The 16,871-nt window shown below is 32.7% G+C and overlaps 1 protein-coding gene across 1 annotated transcript in view; it reads right to left on the reverse strand.

Moving 5' to 3' along the window:
• Positions 1-1,264: 1,264 nt before the first annotated feature.
• The window catches only part of UBL3 (ubiquitin like 3), a 159,781-nt gene continuing 144,174 nt past the window's right edge, over positions 1,265-16,871 (reverse strand). The window contains exons 2-4 of the mRNA XM_088185973.1: positions 4,967-5,075; positions 4,555-4,722; positions 1,265-2,550 (exon numbers count right to left, since the gene is read on the reverse strand). Coding sequence (XP_088042099.1) covers positions 2,486-2,550; positions 4,555-4,722; positions 4,967-5,075 — 342 coding nt within the window. The 3' untranslated portion in view covers positions 1,265-2,485. The remainder of the gene's footprint in view (positions 2,551-4,554; positions 4,723-4,966; positions 5,076-16,871) is intronic.

A 16,871-nucleotide genomic window follows, 5' to 3' on the forward strand; every position in this document is an offset into this window, starting at 1 on the left:
AATTGGAATACATAACTGAAAATAATATATAAATCATATATACAAAAGTGATACTCATGATAACTCGTAGTAACCCTATATGTTATATTTTCTGAAATTAAAAATAAAATATAGAGCAAAACATAATTTGATTTTAATTAAACAATTAAAAAAATGCAATTCATTACTTTAATAAACTAACAACATAACTTATCGTTGTAGTAATAAACAATAAAATGATGTTTTTCATAAATATGTATTGAAATAGCGATAAGTAAATTTGTAATAAACTAAACATATCAAGAATTGCAAATGTAAAATAATTTAGTTATTACCACAAGTCGTTTCCACGTGCAACCTTTAAGTAAATAAATTAATCGTTCTTAAGCTGAGTCATTAAATTATGGCAATCCCAATAAATAGCTCGTATGCATTGAAAAAATTTTACACGGCGAAATAAAAAATAATACCCGTTAAATAGATAATCGGAACTGAAAAAAATTGATAGACATGCTGACACCGATTAATAAACTATATATATATATGTATTCATGTATAATTCCAATTTAGATACCTGTTATACAGCGATTCTAAAAATGTAATAGGATAAAATTACATTCCCATCTATATAGTATATAACTATCATATACACATATATTTATATATAATATATAAATAGAATATTATTTACATATTGTATTTTCATTACTTAAATTATTCAGGCAAAGAAATCTTATCACACACTGTAAACTTAAGTCGTCGTTAACGTTTCCTTTATACACAAGTTCTCGTTAAAAAATTAAATAAATAATAATAAAAAAAACAGTGATCCATAGATTGACGTTTTTTTGTGCAAATAAATTTCAACGTTCATCAATAATACTGATTAAATTTTCTTATCAAAACAATAAAAAATAAATCGTTATAAATAATACATTAAAAGAAAAATACTGACTCGTTCAATACAGATCAACAAAATATATTCGTCTATGGATCACGTGCAATTTGCTAGTAAGGTGTAATCGGTTAAAAATTAAAAAATCATGAAACATAAGAAAATGTGAGTATATTATTATGTAATTATATAATTTATAAATGTATATAGATATATACACTAATTGTTGAGAACCAACCGTCCATACTTTCTTTTACACATCGATATATAATTTTTTAATATTTGTTTCTTTTTAATTAAAATTCGCTAATTGCATTTTTTGTAATAAATTGTTTAGTTAAAATTTACACAAATTATAGAATATATATTAAATGATGAAAACGACGAATATTTTTATTTATTTAATCTACATAACAGCACAAAGAAGTTATGGATCTTTAATATTTATCTGTTCGACACACATCAACGAACAACAGTCTATGTCACATTTATAAAAAATTTGTATGCCACCTAAATTATTAAAAAATCATAAGTCAAATATTAAAAAAGCACGTAAACATCTAAATTCTAATTAAATATAAACTGTCATTTGGCAATGCGTGTCAATTGTAGTAATTTCGCAAAGGTAACGTTTCACATTAGATATACAATACATAAATGGACCATTTAAGATAAACCATTGATTGACAGATTTGAACGATGGAAATCACATTGCACTGCAACCGATGATATTACATAAAAACTATAAACTATTAATATGTACAACTTCATTTAAAAGTGTTGAGCGTAAGATTGGAATTGAAAAAAATAACGCAAACGATCCACTGGTATTACAATCAATCATATCATTTTCGCATTGTTCTTAATTTAGTGATATTTAGCTATGTTTTTAAAAATTTATAAACCTCAATTACTAAGCGAAAATCCGATTAGCCTATCACTTACTAATCATAAACGTATATTATATCATATATATATATAAACATACACGTATGCATATATATAAATTTGTGTTTTGAAGTTTTAACATATTCATCGTAATGTATCAAACGTTTACACCGTCGTTTTAACTATCAGATACTTATTAAATCTAGATGAGACATATCTTCATTTTTTAATTCACGAGAAAAGCTTGCGAACACTAAGTTCAAAGTTCGTTCACAGTCACGTACACTATACATTTTCAATTTCATACGTGCACGTTTAATAATGTAAACATACACACATGCGTATATATTATAATATATAAATAAACAATTTTCATCACTGAACCGTATTATATTTAATACTGCCCCTCTCCGATCATTCTTAAATGCATATGTAACAATTCACGCACGGGATTAGATATGATTTTTTAACGATTGAAAAACAATTATTATATTACTATGTTCGTTTGCACGTTTCTCTCTACACCGATTTTTTCTATACGAAGCTGAAAGTTGTTACATACGCACAACGCGATTATACTGTCTTTGCACAAAGAGATCGAATTAGCGGAGGCGGACACGGAAACGATCAATTATATACTCCCGCTGCAGGGGCTATATGTACAGGCAGATAATGAAGCAGCAGGCCGTTTGATCTTCCCCGCCCGCCCACTGTGATGACCCATTACAATATGCTACACGAGGCCGAGCAGCAACTGCTCGAGCCGCCTTTGCTCTTTTGCCGTTGATCTGAAACATTAAAAGAAGTGTCATAAAAACTTACACAGAAATAAGGATTTAGAGATTGACAGAAGGGAGTACTACAAGGATACATCCTGTCACTATATCTATTCAATACCTATGACACGAGGAAAACCCTCGAAACTTGAATGGCATGGTGAAGATTAAAGGTTAAGGGATCTTTAAAAGAATGCTGATGAAACACAACACAATATTGAAAAAGAAAGTAATTCAATAAAATATAATCTATACTTCAATATTCGAAATTTACTTTTCTGTTTAGCTGTATAAATAAAAAAATGTAAATGAGACCGACAAAAATGATATTTTACAGAACATAATTATTATTATATGCTGTAAGTAACTACATTGAATGCCTTCAAAAATAAGCAATGATTTCAATCTGTTTATTCAAGAAATAATTCCAGTTGCAGCACGCTTCTTTATTAAAATAACAAAATGAACAAGGAAGAAGTTACTGCTTATCCAGCTGAGTTCTCAAATGTCCTAAATCCTAATAGACTACATTACAGTATCACAAACTACCTATATTATACTGTTGAAAAATTTAGACATAACTTTTGGATATAAATGAGATTGTCAATCTCGGATCAGTTCAATCTGTTAATGGTGAGTGAGGACTGGAAATAAAAAGACGAATCATGATGTGCGATGACAAAGCTATCGAAGATGTTGAGTCAAGACATTGACTAATGAATAGGAAAGAGACAGAGAATAGACGCTTTTAATCTTTTAAGTAATAAGTTCATATATAAACATTTATTAATTTGTTAGTATACAACTGGGAGTTAGTTAATATTACATATTTTTTCCATAATTAAATTAATTGTTATTTATTTATATTGCATTAATAATAAATTATAAAAGAAACAGAGATTCTCCACCGTTATATTGTATTAGTATGTTTTAATCATTTATTTTAATACTTTTCTATTATTAAATTTCGTTAATTTATTTTACATGATTTTTGAATAATATTCGGCTTTTGTGGATTTTTAATATCAATTGAAAGTTTAAATGAAAAAGTGCCAATGTCCACTTTTTTCGAAATTTATTTTATTGTCAAATAGTGCTGAGCATTCTCTACATTACGGAAAAAATCGTAAAACCACTATTGTCATAAAAAAATAAAAGCAAAAATATCACCGCTTTTGGAAAAATAACCAATGTCCAAACATTTTGTATGAAGAACTACCAATATCTTCAGTTCTTTACATTAAACTGATTAAATAATGCATGTATAAATTTAAAACTTTGAAAGATAATTGATGTATATCTTCTTACCTAAAATTGAAAAAGATTAAAATAATCAATAAAATATTTTTTCTCATATTTCGTGTTAATATAAGAGTGGAATAAAGAAGAAAATAAAATTTAATGATATACATATTTATCAGTGGCACGCGGTCCATAGATGCGTTAGATTCAAAACGTCAACCGTATGTACGGTTGATGGCGAGCGACTCAGCCGTTACACGTGCTGGTGTTTATAGACGCTCGCCATCAACCGTGCATGCGGTTGTCGTTTTGAATCTACCATATGTATGGACCGCACGCCACTGATATGTATGTATAATTCTAGAAACTGTCGACCTTTAGCGACCCTTTTTTTACACAGGAGGATTGAGCACTTATATTAAAAAACGCTGCAAAAACACAAGAGCAAACGCATCATGTGCATACACAGAACAGACATTCTCTAGTCTGTGTGCATATCATGTTTCTTTTACATAGACAAAATTTCGTTTTCTTAAATGTCGAGGGGATACTAATTTATTACATTACTGAAAAAAAAAAAGATAAAATATGCAACGTGTACAAATAATTTCTGACGAGATGCATTTTAAACAAGTTACAGGCTACATTTCAATGATAAAAATATGTCACAAGAACAGAACAATACTGGCTAATTTTATATTACAATGTCACAAGTAAGGTCTGGATCAGGAAAACAATGAAGAAGATGATCAAATGTGCAATGACGATATTTACCATGTGAATTTGGTTCAGGCAGATTCTCCCGCGGCACCAAATGCATGACTGCCGTGCGACCCGGGGGCAAGCCCAGGGCTCCGAGCGTCACGCTGCTGTGTAAAAACCTCCCTTGGTATATTAACCGGAGGATTTCAGCCCGGGCTACTGCCTCGGCCTCCCAATCGGCTGAAACACAACAGAAGTCAAGTTACATAATGTGTTTACATATATCGATAACGATTACAACTAGCATTACGCAATTCGAATAATCCTTTACATTCCGCTATTCATTAGTTAACACATATGTAATTAGCACATGCTCAGCGGTCAATGTAAAAATTAAAAAATAATATTTAAATCCATTCGAATGGCCCCACAAATTGTATCGGATTTTTATTATTGTGCAATTCTAATTAAAAAGAGTAATTACCTTCAGGCCAATTTTCATAAACATGTATGGCTATATCTCCCGCTGAGTCTATAGGACTAAATATAAATTCTTTCGTCTTCCCCGATACGAGGATCAGCCGCAAGTTGATCTGGAAATGCAAAAAAATCAAGATTAGTTTACGTATGTATATAAAAACAATTAATTTATATTTATATGATATAATACAGAAAAGTATGCTATGATTTATCGAATTTAAAAAAAATACGATAAGATAGCTTGAACGACCTTTGTAAAAACAGTTACTCAATAAAACTAGTCCTTGACTCAATTCCAACAGTACTAACATTTTTCATATTTTTCTGTTATAAAAAAGCTAAGTAATACAAGCGTCATTTCAGATTTTTCCAGAGGGGGCAAAAGTTGGCCAGTTAGTGGTATGTTTTTCTAATATTTCCTTTTTTTTAAATTCATAGTATTTCATTAAATGACATGCATTATTTTTCTGGCCAAATTCGTTAGAGTTTAGAATCCACATCAAAAGCAAAAATTGTGCCGTTGCAGTGAAAACGCTTGGTTATCTAGTGTTATAACAATATTAGAACTTACAATAAGTATCAAATAAAGAACATCTAAATCGAATATTGACCAATAGGAGAGCGGAAAAAATCATTATCCCTTCTCAGAAGTCAAAAATTCACATCGCAAACGGCACGATTGCTTTTGACGTGAATTTTTGACTTCTGAGAAGTGATAATTGTTTTTGCGCTCTCCTATTGACCAAAATTCGGTTTGAATATACTTTGATCAACATTCTCATATCAGAAGTTTGTTTTAATATCGATAAGGATAGTTATCATATTTTTAAAACATAGTGTGAGATGCAATGCCTGTCTGTACTTATTCTTCCGCGTATTTTTCCCTGGGAGATGAGTTGGCTTAGTTTGTATTTTGGATTTGATCTTATGAAAATTCTAAAACTATAATTAGTTTTAGAACTTTTATTAGGTTAGATTTGGGTTTGAACAGCAAATGGTCGTTTCGCAACTGACAAATTGAGTTTCATAGACATTTTAGACCATCATATAATTTTACTAGAGTCTATCACTTAAATTATATTTTCGTTAGTAGAAATATATATCTACTGGTGAAAATGTATTTGGATTTGACAAGTGAAAATATATCTTTACTGAAAAATAGATATTCACTGTAACTGTAAGTATTATATGTACATGTATAAATTACTACATGTGGAAAAGTTGAAATCATATAATTTGGAAGATAAATTATATTTTCACTGGTTAAAATATATATGTATGTACCGGTGAAAATGTATTTTGAGATTAAGATTTTTTATGGGATAATCCGAGAATTTCTGGTTTAGAATCAGGGACATCATTTCAGATTTTTTAATATTTCTATTGAATAAAGTTTTATAGTATCTAATTAAATGACATACATTTTCCTGGTCAAATTTAAGTAATATTGTGCATTGATTTTAAATTACAAAATATAGCTATCACGGGTAATAAATTATTTGTGGTTTAAGATCTAAGTGGCAAGCAAATGTTTGTATTTCAAACTTCAGACGATCTTACATGGATATTTCTGGATCGATATACGAAAATTTCGACTCACGCCCTTTTTCATCTGACAACTCTCCAACATATAAATAGCATATCATAAATCAAATTTCGAGCTATATCCATAATTTCGTTACACATGTTCTTGTAAATCGTACGTCATAAATTTCCCGTCAAATAATAAGATTAGGGAAATACCGTAAATGCCAAGAGATTGGAGTTAGCAAGAACGGAGCGTGCGGGGGGGAGTTAATTGAAAATTCGTCCGGGACAGGCAAGAAACGAAGGGTGTAGTCGGTCGCAAATGTGCATTTCGAACTTTATCACCCTCCGGAGGGACAGGGGCGATGACCAGATCACGTCAGTCGGGGGATTTGTCAAATCGTAGCTAGTGGGTGTTGAATATAGAAAGGGGCGAGGAGCTTAACAATGGTTCGAGAATTGTCGCGAAAGCTCGAAAACGGCGCCTGAGATTAATTTAATACAGATGCCAGACAGATAAATTAAAATTGAACAGTAAAATATTTTTCAGCATATATTTGCGGCGATTCGGTGCAAAAAAAATAGAACGAGATTAGAAAAAAAAATTGTTTAATGACTAAGATTATACAGTAGGCGTGTTATTTTTTACACCGTTTCGATAGTGTAAGCCAACGCCCGTATAATCATAAATTTCTCAGTTCGGAGGGTGGAAGGCGCGCCCCCATCGCTTTGGGGAAATAGTGGAGCCAGTGACGTCACGCAGACTCCCCCCTCAGGAAAAGATTAGAGTAAGCCACCGACCGCGCTCCTATGCAGTATTTCCTAATACTTATTACACACCCATACGTGCATAGAGACAGCGAGCAGTAAGCAGTCACTGTGTGGCGTTGCATAATCTTGACGGGGGCTTATGTAAAAGTGCCAACTTCTCGAGTTTAATAGTCAAGTTTTATGGTTGGTTAGAGTGATTTCGAATGCGAAGGGGTCGAGTGGAAGTAGAAATGGGAAAGATAAATGATACTTAATTAGATTTGGTTTGAAATGTGACTTTCTTTTATATGACTTGGAAACTTGTATTCTCCGTGGTTTTGGGTGAAAACATTGACGATGAGATCCGAATAATGTGAAACTCTCTCTAAGAGTTTTAGTTTGCTCCTTGATTTTTTTTAATAATGGTTTAAATATATTTTATTCATATTAGTTGATTATTGCGCAAACGAAAATTATGCACAGCGAAAGTTTCAAACAGCAAAAATATACAAATATACGAGTATGTGTATATTTAAGAATACGTCAATACATAAATATAAAAATAATGTCTGTTGGAGAGTATAGGTATAAGTGATATAGTTTTGAGATGGTTTAATAATTACTTATATAAAAGAAAACAAAAAGTTAAGATAAATAATGTATGTTCTGAAGAGAGGTTAGTGTATTATGGAGTACCACAAGGGTCTAAATTGGGACCATTGTTGTTTGTTTTATATATAAATGATATAGTTAATAACGTAAGAAAATGTAAAGTTCATCTATTTGCGGATGACACATTGATCTATTGCATGGGTGATAACATTGAAGAAGTTGTGAGTAATTTGAATGATGAATTAGGTGTGTTAGAGATATGGTTAAAGAATAATGTACTTAAATTAAATGAGAATAAAACTAAATGTATGTTTATTAATTATAAAAATGTGTTAGATGATAGTACCAAAATAGTAATAAATAACTCTAATATAGAAATAGTGGATAATATAAAATATTTAGGAGTAATTGTTGATACAAAATTAAACTTTAAAGAACATTGTAATTACATATTAAAAAAAATTAGTAGAAAAATAGGTTTATTATCTAGATTAAGAAATATATTAAGTATAAATACAAAAAAATTAATTTACAATAGTATAATATTGCCCCATTTTAATTATTGTGCAACACTATTAAATATGTTGAATAAATTAGATAAACAAATGTTGCAAAAATTACAAAATAGGGCAATGAGAGTAATCTTAAATAAAAATAGATTAACTAATTGTAAAAGTATGATTGATAGATTAGAATGGTTGAATGTTCAAGAAATATTGAGTATGAATGTTTTAGTATTTATATATAAGTTAGAAAATAATATGTTACCACACTATTTTAATAAGTATTTAATAAGAAATAAAGATGTACATAAATATAATACTAGAAATAGAGAAAATTTAAAGATAATTAAGTATAAGAAAACGAGTACGGCTAGGGGAATTATGTACGGAGGTTTTAATTTATATAATAGTCTTCCAAGAGAAATCCGAAACAGCAAAAATATAACGGGTTTTATAAATGGAATAAAAAAACACCTTCGTACATATAGAAATAAAATATTATAATATTAAGTCTTTATTATTGTATATTTTTTCTTTCTGTTATGTATTTTTTTATATATTTTTATATATGTTTACTAAATTTGTTAGATGTAAAGATTAGCTATTAAGCTAAATAAATTAATAAAATAAATAAATAAATAAAATAATAATATGATTTTAATTTAAAAATACTTGTTTTAAAATATTTTCAATTATATTAGTAATTTAGTATATTGGTATGATACACTTATATTTCCTATAACTATATAATTTTTTACTTAAAAATAGAGAAAAAAATAAAGCAGTTAAAATTAAAAGTAAAATATATTTGACAATCAAAAAATCACCATTGTGTGGAATTTTCGTGTGCGCAATAATCCTGTCACCATCGATGTAATTAATAACTATTTCAGGGCCAGTCAAAAGATTTATTTTCACATTTTTATTCTGAAATATTTTAATCATATTCTTGAAACTCGCGTTAAAATATGTGACTAAAAGTGATTATTCATCAATAGAGATAAACTAGACAATAGTGGGATCACACAAAGGCCTTCGTTATGATTAGAACTAAAGGGTTTCCCCATAAATAGCACGCAAGTATTCTCCGGTGCGTTGAATGAATATTTCTTTGTTACGAAACGGTCACGGGAAATAATATATCACCGGAAGACAAATAGCACCGTAAGGCCACAACATTCCCGTTGCATAATTCTACCTCGGAGATGTCCATCAAGCAAATGTCACTTTCTAAAGGCGTATACATATTTCGTTATTCTAAGAAGCGAGTGCAACGATTGCCTGGATGATCGCTTTGTGATCGTGATTGGTCAGCAAGCTTTGCAGCTCTGAATACTTAGCCTTGGTCTACAATGAGGACTGGGCAGATACAGGCAGACACTCGAAGAGACTAGCAGACGCCCGCAATACTGTCGCTGCCACACCAATCAGAACTCTAATATTATTCTACGGACATCCCCATCTGCATTTTACTGGCTGCAAAGTCACACCCCTCAGGGTTCGAGTCCCGAAATATTGATTTTATTGAACTTTTTAAATCTCATCTCTGCTTTGATCAAATTAATAAAAAAAAAACATTACTGAATATTTTTGCTCGATGACAGTGTGCAGAAACATCCATGAAGTCGTAGTCGTACTTTTCCATCGAAGGAATGAAAGAAAACTCCAGGACAGTTTTATAATCTATCGCTTTCATTATCCGCCGATGTGGATACCTTCCATTCCGAAATATGTGAAGCACCTTCCGATGATTTAGCTCTTTGAATTTCATAAATTAATTTTACTATCACCAGAGAGTGCATTGATTCGATCAATAACGTTTTTTTCTTTTCTGGACAGATTGGTTATTTCGCAATTCGGAAGAAACGAAGAATTGTCTACTGTAGAAGAATTTTTTGGCAATATAAACTCAAAACTGTTATTGTGTAATAGATCAATCAAGTGATCAGCAATCAGATGAGATGTGAATATGAAAGAAAATATGTACACTTTTGCCATTAAACCAGTTAACAAAACTTTACCTCTCCATTTTTACTTTTGTATATCACCAGTCGTTCGCAGCACTGTCGTCGTTATCTCGCAGATACAGCACTGTTTTACTGATGCCATTCAAAGTTTAAATGCAAGAAACGTCGTCGTCTGCCGTCGCACGAAACAGTAAAAAAGAGAAACACATTTTTATGCTTCTCACTGGCCGGAATCTCGTTAGGGTTCCCCCGGTGGACAGCAGCGCAGTAGAAATCGCGTTCCGATCAAAAACTCGCCGTTTTTCTACGGTTTTATATCAGCCCGCCGACCACTTTAACGTCTCCGCGCGTCTACTTTACGACCACCCCTACCCTACGTTTAAAGTTCCCTTATCTAATACAACGCCTTACGTGTGTAGCCGGGCAAAAAATCACCCGCGACTCGGGGCCGTAAATTCCCACCGCACCCTCCCAGCATTTTGCGAACGCTCTGCTTAGTCACTGGCGTTAAGTGTTTTCTGCGTAAATCAGTTAAAAAGTTGGCAATTTTACATACTCTGTGTGACGATCGAAACTATTTAAATACATGTGTGCCGGGGTGTCGTTACGGACGAGTTATCGGATGCACGTGCAGAATTGACGCTAGCTAAATATAGGTGCGCAAAAATCGGAAAAGCGCTGAGGAGGAAATTGGCCGTGCGAATCGAATTATGAAACGGCAAAAAAACGCAGAGATGTTGGTTTACAGCTGAATCTCATACATACATAAGCATATTTAGTATTTTCTGAATATTAATCTGAAAATCAAATACGGTACTAAATGCACCAATAAAATTAGGGTGTAGTAATACAATAATTGCATATAAACATAAATCTATGTTATAGTTTGCAATATATCTATTCCTGCAGATGTTTTGTTCAGGATTCGAATTACTCTTTCATAAATGTTGGGTCGAAGGTATCCTGAGAAATATTTAAAAAGCCCTCGAGATTCAGGATTTTATGTCAGATTTAAATGTATTTTTTATATGAACAGAATGACAGCAGATGCTGTTTTTCAGTTAAAATGCGCTATTGAGATGCTACGATGATGATGTGTTTTCCAAATCTTTTTTAAAAAAAAATTTAAATAGAATAATTTATCCATTATTAAATCAAATATTTAAAGATCTGGAGAGAGCTAAAATGTGTATTACCCTTTAACGGAGGACAATAAACTACAGCTCTGCATCTCCTTGCCAAAAGCAATTATATGCAATAATGTGCACCTAAAAACGACCAGCTTAATTTTTTTACGAGCTATCAGATAGCAAATCAGGTGACAAATATACCGTTAAAAACAGCTAGAAAGTATAATAAAAGAAACGAAGTAGGGATAATGGTCCCCTACCCTTTCCTCAATGGTGTATAAGCAAAAACGTTACCTCAGGGCTTTGTACACTTCGCTTCCGACTTGGAATATACATACTTGAATTGAGCCAACACTGAATCAACCAAGAAGACCCTTGGAAGCCTTCAAAAAGCAGAAGAGAAACGGCACACGTGCATCTGAAATTCTGCGAGCGGTGGCGCAGACCCAACAGCCGCCGGGAAATGCGCCCACATCCTTACAATTCTTATTAACGAACAATGTGGGGATACGGCGTACTCGCACGACGGTGTATATAACATGGTACAAAACCGGACAATACACGTTCAACTCTACAACGCTCAGACTACTACTTCACTCCAAGGAATTCTTCAATCACGAAATTACGTCTCGCCCTTGTCGACTATCACCTACGACGTACTGACGACTTCAAGAATAACTTACCGATGCCATCGAATATCTACCATCAAAGCGACTACATATGATGTAAAAGCTTCATGATGATTTATTCAATTGCTGTATATCGAAATTTATGAGAAGTTTGTAGTCAATTTCATCGTCCTCCTGTGCGAACAATTCGCAACGCAGTGAAAAAATTTGAATACACTGGAAGCGTTGGAGATAGGGTAAGGTCTGTGCTTTATCGTGGCGCCGAGAATATTTTTGCTGTAACTGAAAGTGTGTCTAAAGCCCCGGAATTGTCGATTCGTCAGCGTTCGCAACTTTTGGGCTTTTCTTATTGCTCCCTTTGGCGTATTTTACAACTGAAATTGCACCTACACGTATAAAATTCAGATAATACAAAAATTGAAGCTCAGAGACCATGGACAGCGAAGAATTTACGCAGATTAGATGTTGGAGCAACAGGATTTTTCAAAGGAAATTTTCTCTGCTGAAGCACATTTCCACCTCTCTGGGTATGTAAATAAGCAAAAATCTTCATGTGATTCACGAGAGACCATTACATGCTCAAAAAGTGACTATTTAGCGCGGTCAAGTGGCGTATTGATGTGGAAGACAAGTGGTTCCAACAAGACAGCGCAACTTGCCACAAATATTACACATATTATCGATCTATATTTTAATATGCTAAGCACCAATGTGTCGTATAGAACTCATATAAAACCTATGCATTTTTTTAACATCGAGGATATGAGTTTAAATTTAACTATCACTAAACAAAACACCAGGATTTTTAAAGTATTCTTCGGAATCGTAGGAAATTCAGGAAAACATTATGACATTTATTTCAATAGATTTTAAAATTGCCAGTGTATAATAAAAGTCGATGGAAAAATTCGTTGTTTATAAACAGAAGTAACAGCACTGAGCCATGATTTGATCCTTTTGACACTGCAGATTATGTTGAATATGTTTTTGAGTATTGCTATTATTAAAGTAATTATTATTAGACCGCTCACGGACTAAATCAAAAGCCTTCTCAAAATCTATTTGAGTATCCATTTCGAAATAAACATGAATGGAAATTAATGTATAGCAGAGAGTATTATGATGCTACCATGATGGAAAGGCTTCACTCAGTCCATTATCTGAGACAGCTGCTGTATATGAATAGTTTTATTTTTGATTATGTAAAAAGCAACGCGAAACTTGAAAATAAAAATAGTTCATTTTAGCATCGAATACCCAAAAAATATACATATACAAGTTGAACCGAATAAAAAGCGCTAAAACGATTCATAAAACCATGCGCTTTGGAGAGCTTTCATCATCGGAAAAGCGGGGGATGATAAACCTGTTTTGCACGCGAAACCCATTCAAAGCGAGGGTTGATCATGCAAATTTAATTTGCCCGAGCGCAGTACAGAAGTGTCCCCTGTGGGGACACGTCACCGTTCCCGGACGCGATGTCAGATCTTGGTAATGAATTGTTAATTAATATTAGTATTATTATTGACACGCGCCAGTTCATTGCGTTTCAGCGGGATTTCAGAGAGTTATTATCATTCGATTCTGTTACTAGAATCGAATCTGATACAATACACAAAAAAAACGATCACAAAATATCAAAATTGCACCGCGAGTCTGAATAAAATATTCGGTCGAGGTGAAAGGCTAGCAGCTAGCGTTTGAGTACATAGTACATAGCTCAAAGAGTGACGTCATGCGGTATGAGCTTTCCGAAGCGGCTGGGAATTAAGTTTATTTTCCGCATTTGACGCAAATGACCCGACGTTGAAATTGTATGCCGTGCGCTTAAACGTTTGTGTGAAAAACGAGAACTGAATTAATTATTCGAGTGTTGAAAATATATAACTTCTCCTTTTGAGCGCGGTGTCAAACCGTGAAACTGTGATGCTGCGATTCAATTAAATATTGTGATACACAACAAACTTTTATTTCTAGTTAGGAGAGAGGCACGAGATTCAAAATAGAAATAAATACGAGATGGAATATATGTTTAAAAATACATTTACAATATATTAATATAAAGTTGGAATAAATAAGTTTAAGTCACCAGACGTTTGTACTTCTTGAGCAAAAATATTTGATGTGACCTTTTTTGAACTCCCACATTATCCTTAAATAAATAAAAAAATTAAGCCATGCTGCAATTTGTCCTCAAATAAGTTGTCACTGTAACGGCGATGGCACGATTTTATTGCATTTGATGTGAATTTTTTACTTCTGAGAAGGTATAATTGTTTTTTGTGCTCTCCTATTAGTCAAAATTCGGTTTAGATATGCTCCATTCGAATCTCACTTATTGTACGTTATAATATGAAAGCTAGATAACCGAGCGTATCCACTGCGACGGCACGATTTTATTGATTTTAACGTGGATTCTAAACAGGGACGCTCACAAGAATTTGGCTAAAAAATCCATGTCATTTAATGAAATACTATGAATATGAATGAAATCAAAATATTAAAAAATCGACCACTGACTAACCAACTCCCCCCCTCCTCTGGAAAAAGTTGAAACGACATTTATTTGACACTTTGAACACGCGTGATTATTGACAGCTGTCTGATTTACAGTGCCGTCAACATAGCTCTGTATAAATAATGGCCAATATTCTTTTCCAAAAAGTATATTTAATTAGTACAATTAGGTATAACGCGAGCAATAAAAATACGTAAGGGAGAAGTTGTAACATATAATCAGTGGCGTAGCTATGGTGGGGCGGAGGGGGCGGGCCGCCCCGGGCGGCACTTGCTTGGGGGCGGCATATTCGCGATGGGGTCGTCCAGTGTGGTTCTTAACCCTGAATGCACTAAAACATATATAAATCCACAAATAACAATAGCTTAATAATAACCAATTTATTATTTTAAGAAATGCTGATTTTATGATTCTGCAAAAAAAATATATGGGGGGGGGGCAATTGTAAGGATCGCCCTAGGCGGCACATACCCTAGCTACGCCACTGCATATAATTTAACGAACAATAAATATTATAGTATTTGAATGGAAGGACAAAAATTAGACTAGGCGTGGGTTATCAATTAGGTACTATTACCATATAGTCAATTTTTATATTATGCAAAAAAGCTGGTGAAAGAAAAACAGAGGATATGTTTAAAAACGTAATTCAAAATCATATATTCATATGGAAGATTGCTTCGAGAAATATCATACGATGGACAAATATAACCAAACATCAAGTATGTAAATATGTAAGTAATTGTAATGTACATAACTAAATACATTTACAAGGATAGAGCGAAATATTCCTTATTTTATCATTGCATTGGTGTTTTTTTAGGTAGTGGTCCCAATATCTGTAACGGGTACAGGGTATACCTTAAAGAAATGATATGTAAATAAAAGGTAAGAAGCTTTATTTTTGTGATTAAATAAATTGGACCGGAGTGGATTCAATAAAAAAACAGTTTTTGTCCAGTACAGGTTAATGACCTATTTTAATACATAATTTATACATACAAAAACATCTAAAAAATAACATCTTTGTGTTTAATAAGTTCGTTGAGAAGCTCGATGGCTCGTGACAAAGGGGAGTTCTTGAGCACTGACGTTCTAGCCGCCACGAATAGGAATAAGGGACGCGATCGCGACTTTATATGGCCCTATACATCAGTAAAGTAGCATGTCACATCTATCAATTTAATAATGCTTCACTGAATACCCGCCACATTGAGAATGTAACGAATTGTACCTCAATGCTACAACCTCTTCCTTCCATAACAAGGAAAATTCGCCTCGCTGGCATTCCAGATAATGAGCCAACCAAATTCGAGTACGCTACTAACTAGCGTACCGTATAAAATGCGCATAACGAAACCGAGCATCCTCGAAGACTTATGGCAAACTAGAATAATAAACATTCCGTGCAGAATATTTGATAGAAGGGAGCTTTTGTGCTATACATATTTTTTAAATTTGGATTTTTTTTATATTTTTTATAACACATTTTTAATCATTTATCATATTTATAATATTGTATATAGTATTTTATTATTCCAGAACCTAAATCATAGATATAATATACGCATGGTAATGCAAAACAACAACACTATGATAATAAAAGAAACAGAAAACCAATATATTTTTACTCCATCTAACATAAAATATGAAATGCTAACAAACGAAATGTTTTGGAAGGATAGAAAGCGCAGAAGTATTATACTAATAATAACTCTGAGACCGACGCTATTGCTAGCTGCTTAAAATACTAGCAAAGTAATTATAATTATAAGAAAATGTGATGCAGTAAAACCAATTACATTGAGGAAACAATACATATCCTTGTGGAAAAGTTATTAATTTAGCGAACCTAACGTAATATTCATGAACACTAAAAACTTTCAATTTATTTTCAACTCTAATCTCATTACTGAAAGTCTGCGAGTAGGTTATAAATTTAATAGCAAAGTTTGTTTTTGAATGTGGCGAATGAAGCAATCGATGTGTGCAAGAGCCAAAGTGGGAAGCAGCTGTGTCAAGTTGTTAGCGCCTCTTAATGAGTGTACCATTATTGAGCAGTGTTCTATTGTGGGATTTTACTAGAAAAAAGGTGTGGCAGTGAATAATATTCATAAATAAATTCATCCTTATTGTAAGTATTGGATATTTGGCGCAAGTATCGAAGACGAACATCAGATCAGTCGGCCACTGGAGATTGCTATGAAGGTAAAAATGCAAGGAGTTGACGACTTGATCTGAGCAGACAAAATACAAGTAGAAAGTTTTCGAAC

This window comes from Plectrocnemia conspersa, unplaced genomic scaffold, assembly GCF_051122295.1.
Source record: "Plectrocnemia conspersa isolate PC_06_02 unplaced genomic scaffold, ASM5112229v1 ptg000005l, whole genome shotgun sequence".
NCBI lineage: Eukaryota > Metazoa > Arthropoda > Insecta > Trichoptera > Polycentropodidae > Plectrocnemia > Plectrocnemia conspersa.